Below are 15,813 nucleotides of genomic sequence, written 5' to 3'. Positions count from 1 at the left end.
AAGCATGTTCCGTTCCCCTGCCCAGCCACCCGTGCTGTAGCTGTGAAGATGTGGTCTGTGTTAGCTAGTTCGCACGTGCTGAGTAAGGGCCTGCTCTCTGCTCGAACTGTGCTCACCGAAGGACTCACCTCAGTACCCCTGGCCCCTCTTCAGGTGCCCCACTCTGCAGACCTTTCCTTCCTGAACTTCCCACTCGCGGGGGCAGAACAAGGCTTACTTTTTACAGATCACAAAGCTCAGCAAAGTTCTATCACTCGCCCAGGGTGCCACAGCTCATCCAGGATTGAGCTGGAGGGGAAGTGTGACTTCCGGGCCTCGAGTTCAGTGCTCGTCCCCAGGTGTGTTGTTGACTCAGGTTCCTGCTGTGACAGGCTCTGTGCTGAGACCAGAGGAGGCCTGAGGCAGGGCCACACCCAGACAACATGTGTGGAGGGCGGGCTCCCCGTGAACACCCTGGAAATGGGCTTGGGGAGAAGGACGGGAGTTGGGGGGAGCTCTGGGGGAGGGGCAGCAGAGCCCCAGGGAGAGGGGGGCCTATGGACACAGATCCCGGCTGATGTAGTGAGGAGCCAGAACCATCCCCCAGGCCTGGGGGCACCCTGGCTTTCCCGGAATGTACTTCACCTCTGCACGGCACCCGGCACGGCTGCCCCTCCATGTGGTTAGGGATGGGAATCAGTGCCTTTATGTTTCACCCCTACCCTCTCACTTCCCCACTCCCTGCCTCAGTGGAACGTCTAGTGCCGGTTCATCATTAAGTCCAGAAGGTTGAGGTGTGGCCTGGGGCACCACAGGAAGAGCTTATAGGGAAGAGGTGTCTTGCAAACCCAGCATCTGTGCTTCAGCTTTTGGTCAGTTTGAGAAATCAAATACTTACGGGATAATTAGGACACAGTTTACGGATCCTGGAGTAGAAGTCTTGGTGGTTCAAAGACTTTGGAATTCAGCAGATGTGGCTTGAGTCCTGTTTCACCCTTTACAACTGGATGACCTTGGGCCTGGACCTCAGCTTGTCCCTCTGTAAAACGGAATAACAGTAGTGCCCACTCGTAGGGCTCCTCTGAGGATACAGTAAGCCTGGGGCCTGGCACTGCTGCAGTGGCTGTTCTTATTTTATTCATGCACTGTTAAAAGGTAGACTCCGTGTCACCTGTTATTTCCACAGATACAGACCAGGAAGGTACTAGGAAAATGGTGAACAAAAATGTATTTTTTTTCTGGCTATTGCCTCTATTGTGGAGTTTCCTTAAATCAGTAATGTTTGGTATCAAACATGTCTTTGGTGTTAAAGTATTGACTTAAGAGGTTTCATCTGTCTCTCTTTTTCTGTCGGTGTATTGCAGGCGGTGAAGGCATAGCTGTCTTTGATCAGTTATTTTTCAGGAGGACCTGAAGACTTGGGAACCTGGGCCGAGGGAATTAGTTTAAATGTTCCACTGCCGTCTGGGAAACACATTCTCCGGGCATGTTCTCTTATTGAAACTCCAGACTCTCTTTCCAATGTCAACTCGGTCTGGGAAAGTACGGGCTGTTGATAAAGTTCCTAGGCAGCTTTTAACTTGTATCCTTTAAACTCAGATGCCTTAGCAGCAAGCAGAAGGCATCCCCGGACAGATTTACTTCCCTGCTCTTGGCAGATGTGAGCCTTGACTGCGACCAGAGGATTCTTCTGCCTGCTCCACCCTTCCATGGGTTTGTCACAGGATCTGGCAGAAGGCAGCATGACCCTCTGAAAGATGCCCTTCCCCAACTGTTCATAAATTTGCTTCTAGATCCTGCCCACAGATTGCTTTTGTCACACCAACAGCTGAAGTTATGAAAGTTTAAAAGTGCATGCAGCCTTCCCAAAGACCTTGTAGAATTGCTGTTTTTCTCCCATTTCCTTTGCTTAATGGGAGGGGGAAGTGGAAGCTCTGAAAGGAATGACTTGCTTGGGCCATCAGGAAAATCACTGTCAGCGGCCAAGGTTATGTTTAGGTTTTGCTCTGAGTCCTGTGTTGGGGTGGTGAGATATTCTTCTGCCATAAAACCAACTTGTACAAGTAGTAAACACAGGATAAGGATATTAAAAGAAGGAAACGTTTAATTGGGCGAGTTCCAGCGTGGTCAGTTTCTTTTCTTTAAAGGGTGGCTCTTCAAAATGCATGACAGAAACGTTTGGTAAACTCCTGTAATCTTCTGAAGAGTTATATAGACTCTTAGAGTTTGCAAAACTTCTTTGCATATATAAAGGCGTTCAGCGCACACCGGGCAGGGTTCCCATTTGCCAGAAGCTGAGAGTCTCAACCATAGTGATATCAGACAGCTGGGTTCGAGGGTTGCAGACGCCCGAAGGCACATTGAAGACTGCAGAACAAAAGCAAGAAAGTTTCATGTTAGGAAGGACCCGTGTGAGAAAGTAAAGTTGCCCCCTGTCCCTGCGGTGTCCTGAGGAGACAGACCTGGATTCAGATCTCACCCTCACCCCCGCTAGCTGTAGGATCTTGGGCAAATGCTTGATTCATTTTCCTGGAGCCTTGGTCTTCTCATCTGGAAAATGGGAATACTGTTAATAGCAATGCCTGTTCACAGGAATTCGAGAGATGAAATGAGAGGAGCCCAGCCCATAGTTGGTCCTCAGGGAGGCGGGGGCTGGGAGTGCAGCTGGGAGGGGGCGGAGGGGGCTCTGGGGCCAGGGTGCCACGGGGCTGGGTTGAGGCCTCTCACTAACCGCGGGCAGTGTCGCTTGGTGCCCGCTGACCATCCGTGTGTACCCTGGGGAGTGGGCACCGGTGTCGGGGGCCTTCTCTGTGCTGCGCTCTTTTATACACATTTTCTTACCTGACTCTTCCAGCAGCCACCAGAGCAAAGGTGTTCTCACTTTCATTTTAAAGATGAGGAAACTGAAGTTAAGGGGCTTGGGAGGTGAGGGGGAGGCTGCCCAGTCCCTTAGCACGCCTCCTTGCCTCACGCTGCATCGGATCCCCTACAGGCAGTGGCTGCCACGTGGCCTTCTTTAAAAAGAATTTTACGTGTATATGCAGTACAGTTCACTCTTTGGTGTTCACTTCTGTGAGTTTTGGCAAATGCATAGATGGAGTGGGCTTTTTAAATTTAAAATTTTGATGTAAGAAAAAAATTATTTTCTGTTTCACTTTGTATCTCTATGAGATGATGGATGTTCACTAAACTTATTGAGATCATCGTTTCATGATGTATGTGAGTCAGATCGTGATGCTGCACACCTGAAACTTACACAAGGCTGTATGTCCATCATATCTCAAAAAAACTGGAAGAAAAAAATTTTTAACTTTTGAGATCATTGTAAATCCACGGGTAGTTGTAAGAAATCATAGAAATCCTGTGTACCATTTACTCAGTTTTCCCCAGCAGTAACATGTTGCAAAACTATAGTACAAGTCACAAGCAGGAAATTGACACCCATGCGATACAGTCGAGATACAGAGCATTTCCATCCCAAGGATCCCTGCCGGTGTCTTTTCATAACCACCCCCGGCTCCCTCACCCCCATCCCAAGCGCCCGTTCAGATGCCCAGCAACTACTAATCTAGTCTTCATTTCTGTAATTTTGTCATTTCAAGAATGTTATGTAAATGGAGTCATGCAGTAATTAGCCTTTGGGGACTGGGATTTTTCACTCAGCATGATTCCCTGGAGATTCGTCCAGGTAGATCTCAATAGTTCATCCCTTTTTAGTGCTGAGGAGGGTTCCATGGGATGCTGTTCCACAATTTGTTTAGCTAGTCGCCCATTGAAGGACATCTGGGTGGTTTTCTGGTTTTGGCTGTTGTGCATAAAGCTGTTATGAACAATCATGGGCAGGGTTTTGTGTGAACGTAAGCTTGCATTTCTCCGGGATAGATGCCAAGCAGTGCACTTGCTGGGTTGCGTGGTAGTTGCTCGATAGGGCTTTGAAGGATGCATCTGGTATGGAGAGGCAGGTAGGGGTGGGGGCTTTGCTGCAGGTGGACACCAGTGGGAAGCACAGCCCGGGAGCTCAGCCCTGATACCCTAGGTGAGTTGATTCATCTGTCTGTACACTGTTACTACTTATATCTGTTGTGTATTGATACATAAAGCGCCCGGTACACAGTAGGTGCTCAGTAGATAGAAACTGTTCTTAACATGGGTTAAGAGAAGACCCACCAGGCCAGAGCAGGATCTGTGCCCCAGAGGTGATCTCAGGAGGCCTTTCCCTTGCCCCCTGTGGGCCCTGGGGCACCTCCTTTTTACCTTGGGCAGAGCTGTGCACCCAGTCGTCCCTCAAAGGCCGAGTTCCTGGCTTCTCCCTGAGAAGTAACTGGCCCCGTCCTCAGACTGGGCTCTGAGTCTCTGGACGGGCACTGGCATTCCCCAGTGAGCTTGGCCAGGCCCATGCCATGGATCAAAGGAATCCCAGGGAATTCCAGATTGTGCCAGGCTCTGATGGTCTGGATTTGCCTCACAGGGTCTGAGAATGTGCCCGGATCATTTCAAATGTTGCTACGATTTAGCCGGATTCCAGAAACGTGTGGAGCTCTTGCTGTAGTCAAGGCACCGACCTGGGTGCTGCAAAGGGTTCAAAAAAAATCATTCTCTTTCAGCAGATCAACCCAGCCAACTCCAGCTCCTTTGGGAGCATCCTATGGCCGCATGATAAAGTCTGGCACTCGGAGCCTTTGGTCTGGGGTGACTCTGTCTTTCCAGCCCCTTGTCCTGCTGCTGCCCCCTCTCCACGTGCCCTGTGTGCCTGCCAGTAGTGTGCTCACTGCCCCCCGCCTGCCCCCGCCTGTACAGGCCAGGCTGCCATCCTACGCTCACGCTTCCCCCTTCCCAGGTGCCTCTTCCCTTCCTGTTGAAATCTTGCTTGTTTTCTTTTTGATCAGAAAGGCGTTATATGCACTGGATGAAATCCTCAAATAGTACGTGTCCGTGTGTAAGGCTATACACTCAAAGTGCCTTCTCCCACTCCAGGGCCGCATGGTTATGGGACCATGCTGTACTCCTCTTCTTGCTGTTTTCGTTTACAGTGTTGTCTTAGAGAGTGCTTCGTATCTGTACCATTAAAACTGCCTCATTAACACTGCAGTAGAGGTGACATGGTATTTGTTTACATAGCTACACTGTGATTTCTGTTACCAGTCACCTGCTGATGGCCGTCTGGGTTGTCCCCACTCCTGGGCTCTTCCAGGCAGTGCTGCATGTCATTGGTCCCTGTGCCAAGGGGTCTGTTTATGACTCAGCCCCAGGGACCCCCTCCTCCATCTGCCTTCCGTAGCTGTGGTACCTGTGTTCACAGTACTGTCTTTCCACAACTCCTGAAGACAGGGCTCGTGCAGGACCTTCCTCCTCCTTCCAGTGCCTGCCGTGTTTACTGACTGCCCAGTTTCCAGGAGCATATGGTGCTCTGGTATTCACCAGTCATGCTGCCTCTGTGCGACCTGGCCTTTTGTAGGGGCTCCAGTGGGAGCAGAGCTGCGAGAGCTGGGACACCTGCACCGCTTCCTCCATCCAGCTTCGTGCTTGGTACACAGCGGCTGCATCGGATGGGCTAACGTGTTTCCGTGGCGATAAGACTTCTACAGCATCGTTCTTACTGGCCGCCTACTGTTTCACCAGAGGCATGGGCCATAATACAGCCAGTTCCCCCCCCCCTTTTTTTTAAAATTTATTTATTTATTTTTATTTTTGGCTACGTTGGGTCTTCGTTGCTGCACGCGGGCTTTCTCTAGTTGTTGCGAGCGGGGGCTACTCTTCGTTGTGGTGTGCGGGCTTCTCATTGCGGTGGCTTCTTGTTGCAGAGCACAGACTCTAGGCGCGCTGGCTTCAGTAGTTGTGGCTCGTGGGCTCTAGAGCGCAGGCTCAGTTGTAGCACACGGGCTTTGTTGCTCCGTGGCACGTGGGATCTTCCTGGACCAGGGCTCAAACCCTTGTCCCCTGCATTGGCAGGCGGATTTGTAACCACTCTGCCACCCAGGAAGCCCAGCTAGTCTCCTCTTGATGGAATTTAGCTTTGAAAAGTTTTGATGGAATTTCCCTTTTAAAAAAATTTGAGAGGACAAATGCTTGGGTGTCCATTGCTGAGAAAAGATCGGGACTCAGAGGCTCCCCCATGAAACTAGTGGCAGTAGCTACTTGTTTATTGAGTTCTTCAAATGAGCTAGGGCTTCTCACCGAGCAAGCCAAGCTCTCTTTTCTTATGATACAGAGTCATCTTCTGAGGCAGGCACTGTTGTCCCTATTGTATGGAAAGGCAAACCAAGGCTCAGAGAGTAAGTAACTTGGCAAAGGTCACTCAGACGATACGTTTCAACAGCTGGGATTCCAGCTCAGGTGTGCTTGGCTCAGGACCTGAGCTTGTAACCAGCGAACCCTCCTGCCTTGTTAGGGAAGAAGGGAATGGGGAGGGTGGGTCACCCCTGGGCCTGGGGTGATGGCTGGCGGCTCCAGAACTGAATCGAGGTTGCACCTAGAGAGAAGACGGCCTCCATCAGGCCTCGTCTCCGTCTCTTGAAGGGAGAGTCCACAGCACCACTCCGGGCACTCCCCTGCTCACGTGGCCCGCCCTGCTCCCACGCCAAGCGTCCAGGGGGCTGGCTGGCATCCCTGGCTCGGCTTTCTGGCCAGACTCGGAGGAGTGATCTGAAATTCTTTGCTGGGGCAGATCATACTTGGTCAGAACGTTTCACTTCTAGATTGATGTGGCTTTGGAACTCTGCATCAGGTCTCCCAGTGTGACCTGGGAGCCTGGAGACTCCACCGGCCCTCCCTCCTGAACAGTCAGTCCTTTGAAAATGTATTGATTTCCCTACTTCCCTTCCCTGCTTTTGCACTTTGGATGAACCTTGTTTTCGAAGAACAGTAGAAGGTAATTTTCCTGTGCTCGCCAGCTGGCCCGTAATTGAGCAATTTCAATAACACCCACTGTAAAGTCTAATCGAAGTAAACAGGAAAATATGATTTACAATCTGGACGGCAAGTAAATACCAGGGTGCAATTAATTTTTACACAGAGCAGCAGATTCTAAAACATTCTCCTGCACTGACCAGTTTGATTTTAATTACAGATTAGGAGCTGTTGTTATCGTTACTTTTTACTTTTTGATGGAACCTGATGATCTTCAGATTCCTCGGACCTCTGTGACTTCCTCTGAAGGTGTAACCACGGAGGGGTGGGATGGAAATAGGATCAGAGAAATTAATTTGTAAGGAGCGATTTTCCCAACCTGGACTGAAGGCTGCACTCTTTGGGCTTTTGCTTGGTGAGAGATGAGGGTGGGTCAGGGAGATGCTCCGGGCTGTGTAGAACGATGATGAGAGAGGGTCCCATCACTGCTGGGAGCTCAGAGGGGTGAGTGCAGGCCGGGACTTGGTTTGGCTCATTCTGAGGAAGGGGACGGAGGCGCCCCATGTTGCAAATGTGTCATTTTGGAATCGTGGTGCTTCCAAGGATGGGAAGTATGTGCCTTTAAATGGATCCTCCTGTTCTTCCAGTGGTTTCCTTCAGACCTGGGCGGAGAACAGGAGCCACCTTGCCGGCTGCGGGGTCAGCCCGTGTCTGACCTCAGCTGACCTTGGGCTGTCTGTAGGGCTAGCTCAGTGTAGGAGGTCACACGGCTTGAGCACACTTCGGGGACAGCAGTCTGTGAGCAGCCCAGACCCCGAGATCTGTCTTAAAGGTGCCACAAGGCTGAGCTGGGTCAGAGTTGTGCCCACCAGGTATTGGCTTTAGGGACACCCTAAGGCTGGCCTGGGGGTGGGTGAGGACTCCGGGAAGGCCATTCCGGCCTTCGTGGCCCCCGCCAGGTTACCTCTCCTGCAGCAGAGAGGCGGTTCTATTCCCCAGCAGGGTCCCAGCGTGCAGGGGAGGGCGCGGCTCTCTCGGGGCCCTGGTCTGCGCCAGTCCTGAATCCCTCTGCGTTTCTTTTATCTTTCCAGGGAGTTGACCACACTTGGCCATTTCCTGGAAGACCCCCACCCTGAGGGTGAGCAGCCGATGGGGAGCTGTTTCTGCTGACATCGTCATCCGGGGGGTGCCCAGGAGGTCGCCTCTGCCCAAGTCTGCCCACCTGAAGATGGCTCGTGCCCACCCTGGGCTGGCGCCCAGTGCCTGAGGTCCTTACCATGGTGATGATCCTGAGTCAAAGCCTCGACAAGCAGGGAGCTGACCCCGTAGCGTGCAGGACCTTCATTCCTGAGCTGGTAAGGACCTGGTGGCCTGGCTTCTCTGGTGACCCTTTTGAGGCCCGATATCCAGGTGGGGCTGTGGACTGAGGAAGAGGCCTTAGCAGATGTGCCCAGAGGGCCCGCGAGCAGAGCTCTGGGAGCCGTGGCAGGAGGGGCAGTGGAGCAGAGTCACCCAGAGCCCGGCTTCGCCCTCACAAGAAGGAAGTAGCCAGCCCAGATTTGAGTCCTCTGGCGAGCGGGGAGGGCAGGCCAGCACCCTGGTAAATAATACCAAGCGTGCTTCTGCCGCCCCTGCCGGGCTGAGCCCCACATTCCTTCTGGTCTCCACCCGGTCAGGGAGGTAGTTTCCAGAAGGCGGGGTGGTCAGTGCGAGCGAGAGCTGCCGCCTCAGCAATGTCCAGAGTGGGGGGCGGTGGAGAAAGAAGGCGCGGCCTGGCGGCCAAGGTGGTGGGCCTGGTGGCGGCCGCCCCCCGCAAGGGTTGTCCTCGGACCAAGTGGCCCGGTGAGCCTGGCCAGAGAGGCAGACAGCCGGCCTTCTTAGGCCGCGAACAAAACGGCCTCCTCACCCTCCTTCTATAGCCCTAATTCCTCGGAAGTGGGTGGGCTTCTCCCCTGCAGGGGGAGCTGAAAGCAGTCCCGCTCGGGCATAAACACTCTTGTGGGGGGTTTTGCACGTGGGTACGTCCCAGGGATTCTGCTGCTTCTGTGGTCAGGGATGGGGGCACTGTCCGGGGTCATGTCACCCAGCGCCGCTCCTGGCGCCCTTCACAGCCCCTCGTGAGACCCCACGCTAGCACCTAGTGGGCTTTCTCCCCCAATCTTACCCCACCACCCAGGTCGAGAGCAGGCAGGTGGGTCTTAGGTCCTCATAAGAGCTTGTAAAAGCCACCAAGACCTGTGTCCACTCCTCAGGCCTTCACGGAAGCACCTTGGGCTGAAGGAATTCCGTAAGACAAGTAGGGTCTCTGCCCATCACTCCTTCCTTTCCAACTTGTGTTGAATATATATCTGTCAGTAGATTCCCTCTCATCATCCCCACTGCTGCTGCTCTGGTCCTTCCTGCATACTCTCTCATCTGGATTGTTTTGGGAACTGGCCCCCACTCTGGCTCCTGTAGCCTGTTTGCATTACCCAGCAGCCAGAGGGAATGCAAGTCAGACCGTCCCACCTCTGCTCAGAGCCTTCCACAGGCTTCCCGTCTCAGGCTGAGCAAACACCAGACTCCTGCTGGGATGTATGAGGTCCGGTGTACTCTGGCCCCCGTGACCGCTGTGCTCTCTCTCCGCGGCTCTCCGCCACTGACTCTGTTCAAGCCACGCCGGCCTCCCTGCTCTACATGCCTCAGGGCTTGTGCACTTCTTCCCTGGCCTGGAACGCTCCCCGTTAGCAGGACTCTCTCCCTCCCTCCTTTGCTTTGGCCACTTGGCCTAAAATCTAATTCCACTACCTCCCCTACCTCCTTAACCCCATGTACTGCCTGTCCCCTTTTCCCTGTCCTTTTCTTTCCAAGGCGCTTAACCACTTTTCTAACATCTTGATCTCGTTCACTGAATGACTCCTGCCCCAGAGTGTGAGCTTCACGAGGCAAAGGACCTTTATCACTCTCGCTCCTTGCCGAACACCCAGTGCCTGACCCTGGGACCTAGTGCGTGGCAGGTGTTCAGGGGATATTTTGGAGCGAGCGAATGCGGGTCCCTGTAGCCCAGCTTCTCAGCTCGTCATCGTTCAGTCCCTTCTCTGCTGCTCAAGTTCACGGCTGAGGGGGTGCAGGTATGAGTTGCTCTGTTTTCTGTGGTTGGTGGGTGTTTTCCCGCTGAAATTAAAGCACTCGTGTAGAGTAGCTCTGACCAAAAAGCAACGGCTCTCAGGGTGAGGGCCTCCTGGAGGGCCCAATGGAGGCCCCCTCTGGCTCCAGCTGTGCTGTTTGCCTCAGTTGCCGCCGCTGAACTTGGTTCCATCTGGGGGTGGGCCTGCCTGGGCTTGGCCGTGGAGCTGGGTCCAGGGCCCATGGGCCCGTGGTCAGCTGAGCCGGTCTTCAAAGAGACAGGGCCTGAGCCCTTGCCAGGAGGAGTGCGGCCTCCCAGCCCCAGCCAGGGAAGGAAAACTCATCTTCTCAGAAAAAAAAAAGGAGAGAAAGCCAAGGGAAGCAAATGGCCATTGAAGGGGGCTCGGTGGCTTCACAGGTCGGGGTCTGGCCTTTCTTCCCACACCCCTCCCCTTCTTGGAAAGTCATCGCCTTCTGTGTTCCTTCTCTTCTTGCCTCCCCTGGACTTCCGGATGGGCAGCCCAGCTATGGGCAGCAGCCACCTTCGGAGAGCGGCCTTCTCCTGTGTCAGTTGGTGGGTGCATCACAGGTTGTCAGCCCGTTACAGGTCTGGCCTGGTTCTGCTCTCACGGTGCAGGTGGAAGCACGATGAAGGCAAGCAGGAGGATGGGAGCGTAGTCTGTGTGGGGCCTGCGGAGTTGCCGTCACTCCTGCCTCTCCTGGAGCCTCCCCCAACCTGCTGAGGGGTGGGGACTCGTCCATCTCTACTTGCTATACAGGCAGGAAACAGAGAGCCCAGGGGACGGAGGGCCCAGGTCACACAGCTGGCGAGCAGGGTGCCAGGACGCAGGCTTCAAGTCCAGGCCCTGTTCACCCACCAAGGCCCTCACGCCCGCCCCTACCCGGCTCCTGAGGCTGTGGTCCTGGAATCCACTAGGCCTTGGGGAGAGGCACGGCTGTAAACAACCAAAGAAAGACCCTAAATAAGACCAGCCTAGTGATGACATCCACAGAATGTAAGATAAACTGATTAGAATTTGCTCTGAACAGCCAGCAAGTTTGAGAGGAAGATGGGGGTTTTGCTTGAGCTTCCTAACCGGGTAACATCATCCTCATGTAAATACCATCAAGATAATAACAGGAAAGATGGAAAAGCTTTTCTCTTTTGTTTTCTAATCAGACTAAGACGATAACAGAAGTTGGGGGTTCAGATTAAAAAAGAAATCGTGAATCACCACAGGCCGCTTTGAAATTAGGGAAGTGAGAGGCCCCGCAGTGAGGACAGAGCCTAAAACTGCAGGTGAAGGTCCTCTGGGGGCTTGGAAACACTTGGGAGAGGAGAGGCTTGGGCCCCCCTGGGCCCTGGCCGCCCCTCCCTGCCTGCTGAAGGTCCCCGTCATGGTTCTCTTGTTCTCCTTTCCCTAAAAGCTAAATGCTGGTGACAACGTGACTGCCCCTACTCCCGAGAGAGGTGGGCAGACAGAAAGGGGACTGGCAAGCACTCAGTATGCCTTCCCCCGGGGGGACGGGGGTGGGGTGGGGGAGTGCAGTGACTCGGTTCCCCTTTCCCCCACTCCGAGCCGCCGCCTTCCTTTCCCCTGTGAGCAGCTCTTCCTCTGAGTGTGCTAACATTAGCTGCTGCCGCTGGAAGGCCGCCCGGACATCTGACCTCAGGGCTGCGTTCCCCCAGCTCTGTCCCGCCCGCCCACGCTCCGGCCAAGGGCCTGTTCTCCCTCCTCCCCGGCCAGGCCCAGCCTCCTCTCCCCGGCGAGCCTCCCAGCCTCTCTCAAGTCTGGAGACCAGCGGGAGCTGGGGTGCACTGCTCCCGGGAGGGCGGGGGGCGGAGGCCGGAGCGAGGCTCCAGGCCGCCTCACTTTGCTCAGCCTCAAGGTATTTCCGGCCACAACAGACACCCGTTTTGGGAGCAGGTCCTTCCTTCCACGCTTGTCAGATTAGGACGCCGAGGCTAAGTGACTTGCCTGGCAGAAGAGTTCAGTGACTACGTCCGGCCTGGCACCCAGCTGCCTGGGCACCCAGGGTCTTCATCTTCCCGCGCACCCGGAGTCGGCACTGGGCCCGACGGGCCCGGCCAGGGTCCCTGGCCGGAATCCAGAAGCGCACAGAGCCTGAGGCAGTTCCCGGCCCCTCCCCCCACCCCCGCATCCCGGGCGAGCAGGGGCACCAGGGCCCGCCCTGCCCGTGGCTAACCCTGCAGCCTGGGGAGCCGGGCTGCCTGCCCTGTCTCCATCGGCGCCTTCGAGGGCCTCCACCTAAGGGCGCCTCTCCCTCCTCAGCTTCTCTTCCTCCTCGGGCCTGGCTCTGCCTCCTGCGTCCTACTGCCAAGGTCTCACCCTGTTCCCTTCCAGAGGCTGGGGTGCCCCACTTGTTCCCCTCAAGTGCGTGAGCGTGGGCCTGTTCTGCGTGGCCCTGTGGTTCCCTGTAGCGCCGCATCAGGAGAAGGAAAAGTGATGTGATTGCTTTAGTCAGTAGTCTACAGAAGGAAGTTATGAAGAAGCATGATTATGGCCAGAGATGAGCTCGGCTGTTTTCTGTCTGAGCTAGTTCCTCATTAAATAATGACCTGAACTGTGTCTTTATTTAAGTCAGGGTTTCTTGCGTTACTTAGTCAGACAGATGGCCCCTGGAGCCTCAATTTGATTTCCAGCTTTTGCCTTTCCTATGGAAGATCTGATTCCAAAACGTTCTCTGGTGATCCAAGGAGTCTCCCAGACACCAAGCTCTGCCCTGGGGGAGGCTCAGGAACAGAGGCTCTGGAGTAGGAGAAATACCCCGGGGAGCCGTGCTTATTGTTCTGTTGCCCTGCAGACCCCAGCCAGGGCTTGGACGTGCACTTGTGTGCGAATGCTGAGTGTCTTGTGAAACCTCAGATGGTGAGAGTTTCCCCTGAGGCCTGTTGGCCTCACCACATCGTCCACGTAGTGATTGGCTCATCCTTCCCACTGGGAGTGCAGAGGGCTCAAAGGGTCAGGGAGGCTGGCTGCAGAATGGCACAAACCAGTGGGAATAGAGCAGCCCTGGACAACTTGGTGCCCAGTGGGAACCTCGCCGTTGGGCCCAGGGAAACTGGCCAGCAGTCAGAGTGTGCCTGGGGCCTAACACCCTGGGAAGCTGTTGACTACGTGATGTTCTGGCCTGCCCACGGCCAGCCCGGCTCATGGACGGGACTCAGAAAGCCCCAGGGGGAAGTAGTTAGCTCATGACTATTTCAGGCCTTATGTTTGACCCTAAAATTGCTGCTGTCCTATCAGTCAGCATTTCTCCATAATTATTTTGATGGAATTTGTCTACACACACAGGCCAGTGTGAATTGAGCGTCATGAAGAGGATGAAGGAAAAGAAAGAGGAAAAAGCTGCATTTCAGGCGGGGTGGGAGGGTGGGGGGACTACACTGCACTATACATAGTTTGGCAGGTTTTCTTATGTCTTTTTAGTTAAGCAGGTTTAACTTGTAAATTATATTTCCTCCTGGCACTAGAAGCCTCTGCGCAAACATCACTGTGAGCAGTTGCATGGTGTTCCTTCAAGTAGCTGAGCCATGGCCCACTTCACCGTTAGCCTCGTGAAGTCCGGCGTGGAATTGGCCAGGGTTCCTCAGTTGTAAGCAACTGAGACTGTCTCCCGCTGACTTACACCAGAAGAGAATTCCCTGGAGCGATTGAGAGAAGTATGGGAGAGGAGTTGGTGAATGAAGCCCCAGAAAGCCCCAGCTTTCGGCCGGGATGGGGGGGAGGCCGCCAGGGAGACCACGTGACGGGAACCAGCCACAGAGCGAAAACCCTGAGGCGGCAGCGAGCTGGGCCGGTCCTGAGCTGCGTGAGTGAGGCCGGGATGGACGGAGGTTTGGCTCTGGTGGGCTGCGGAGAGGGGGGGCGCAGCCGGGTTTCATCCCGGTTGCCGTGGGGAGTGGTTGGAGGGTTGTGAGCAGAGCAGCCACGTGGCCTGGTCCCCGTGGGTCTGTGTGGAGGATGGAGGATGGAGGACGGGCCGGGGCGCAGGGTGGGGACCAGGTCGGGGGTTCGTTTGGTCCCTCGGCGGAGGCTCGAGCCGGGTGGCTTGGGGCATGAGAAGCAGTCGTTCCGAGCATGTGTTCTCCAGCCTGGCGAGCGCGTCTGCGGCAAACACGGATAGGTCCTCGCTAAGTGAATGAATGAGTGAGTGAGTGAGGGCGGGGGAGCCCTGCGCGCTGGCCCGGTGGCTCCCGTCCCTGGCCACAGACCCTCCCAGCATCTCTGGCGCCCACTCACCGGCCCCCATTCCTGGGAGGGCTCCCAGCTGCCCCTCTGTCTAGAGCACGGCAGCTTGCGGGGGAGGAGGGGCCGGTGAGCAGTGCCCCCCTGACTGTCAGCAGTCAGTTTGCTTCCCGCCGTGTCTGTAAACCCAGGCCTTCCTCGGTGGCCCCAGTGCAGCGACACGCGGCCCCTGTGCCTCGCGCCCTCCTGCTTGCCCTGGCCCGGTCCTGGTTTGGGCGTCTGTGGGCTCCCAGCCTGGGTGGCTGCCCTCGCCACCAGGCGCGGCGGTGGGGTGGGGAGGGGCGGGGTCTGTGCTTCCCGGAGGGTGTCTACTTTGTGCTGGGGCTCCTGCAGCATCGGGGCCGCTTCCCTCGAACAGCCAAGCCTGTGGCACCAGCCAGGCCCAGTTTCTCTCTCTCCGAACCTTCTCTGGGCCGTGGGGCCTGTCTAGTTTCCGCAGGTGGCGCTGCCCGGAGGCAGGGCTCTGAGTGTCTGTCACCTGCTCTCCCTTCAGTGACGTTGGTGTGAGCTGGGAGGGAGGCAGAGGCAGCCGTCTGTAACTTTTTCCAGATATTTCCCCGGGAGGACTCCAGGAGGGGGACCTATCCTGAACACATAAGGTTGTTTTAAACCCAAGAAGGGGGACTGGAGGAGGGCGGCCTTGCCCGCCTTCCCCCCCGGCCCGTTAAGTTCCTTCTGGTCCTTTAGAAGCAGCTCTGTTTGCCCCCCCGGATGCCAGCCCTGACCTCCAGCACCCCAGCACCCACGGCCTGACCCATCTCCCTCCAGTCCCACTCTCTGTAGCTCAGGGGTTTGTGTGACTGTGGCATCTGTGACGTGTGAGCTTCCTTAGGGCTGAGGCGGGCGTCCTTCACCTCCGTGTTCCAGACTGGTCAGGACGGACCCTTGATAACCTGATGGATGAACACATTGCTGACCAAGGGCAAAGGTCCCTGACTCGGGCAGCTGAGGACAGGGGTGGGGCAGCTGCTGCCAGACAGTGGCTACCCTCTTATCTGGGTGGGCTGGGTGTTCCTGGTCAGCACCCCGTCCTCCTTCCAGGCCTGAAAGAGCCAGGGCCTGGCTCTCTGCCCACTTCTTGGGACTGGTAGCCTTGCGCGTCCCTGCCACTTGGGGCTCCTCTCAGAAGCTAGAGCCCTCTGTGACCGCTGACCCCTCTGGAGCCGAGAGCTTCTTTCACCATCGCACGCTCAACCCCAGCACAGCCTGCACGTAACAAATTACCGGTACATATTTGCTGAATGAGTGGAGGAAGGAAGGAAGGCAGGAATGAGTGAGACCCTTCTTCCCGGGGCCCCGACGGGCATAGATGGTGTCCTCCTCATCAGAAGTCAGAACAGGCCTCTTGACCTGGGCCTCGGCCAGCACAAGGAGCCCCTGGAATGGTCCACGCTCGGGTTACTGTGGAGCCGTGGAGCAGGTGCCTGGGCTTGGGGCTCTTCTAGGCCTCACTGGCTTTTCACCCAACGATCATAGTGTTCGGCTGAGGCTAGGTGTGGGGTTAGAGGGCAGATGCGCAGTGTTCATGGTAGACAGGGACACCACTGTGGAAACGCGGTGCCGAGGAGTCCAAAGCAGTAGCTGTGTGTTGAGGCCAAACATAACCTTTGAG

General features: G+C 55.6%; 2 protein-coding genes across 2 annotated transcripts in view; both read left to right on the top strand.

Moving 5' to 3' along the window:
* EEF1AKMT2 (EEF1A lysine methyltransferase 2) overlaps positions 1–8,017 on the top strand; it is a 72,926-nt gene extending 64,909 nt beyond the window's left edge. The window contains exon 7 of the mRNA XM_027112879.1: positions 7,917–8,017. Coding sequence (XP_026968680.1) covers positions 7,917–7,995 — 79 coding nt within the window. The 3' untranslated portion in view covers positions 7,996–8,017. The remainder of the gene's footprint in view (positions 1–7,916) is intronic.
* A 54-nt stretch (positions 8,018–8,071) lies between these two features.
* The window catches only part of FAM53B (family with sequence similarity 53 member B), a 77,800-nt gene continuing 70,058 nt past the window's right edge, over positions 8,072–15,813 (top strand). Inside the window, exon 1 of the mRNA XM_027112877.1 lies at positions 8,072–8,180. Coding sequence (XP_026968678.1) covers positions 8,103–8,180 — 78 coding nt within the window. The 5' untranslated portion in view covers positions 8,072–8,102. The remainder of the gene's footprint in view (positions 8,181–15,813) is intronic.

This window comes from Aethalodelphis obliquidens, unplaced genomic scaffold, assembly GCF_003676395.1.
Source record: "Aethalodelphis obliquidens isolate GAN/ISIS:26980383/991018 unplaced genomic scaffold, ASM367639v1 scaffold11, whole genome shotgun sequence".
Classification (NCBI taxonomy): domain Eukaryota; kingdom Metazoa; phylum Chordata; class Mammalia; order Artiodactyla; family Delphinidae; genus Aethalodelphis; species Aethalodelphis obliquidens.
The sequence above is the reverse complement of the archived record's forward strand: the minus strand, read 5'-3'. Positions and strand labels throughout refer to the sequence as shown.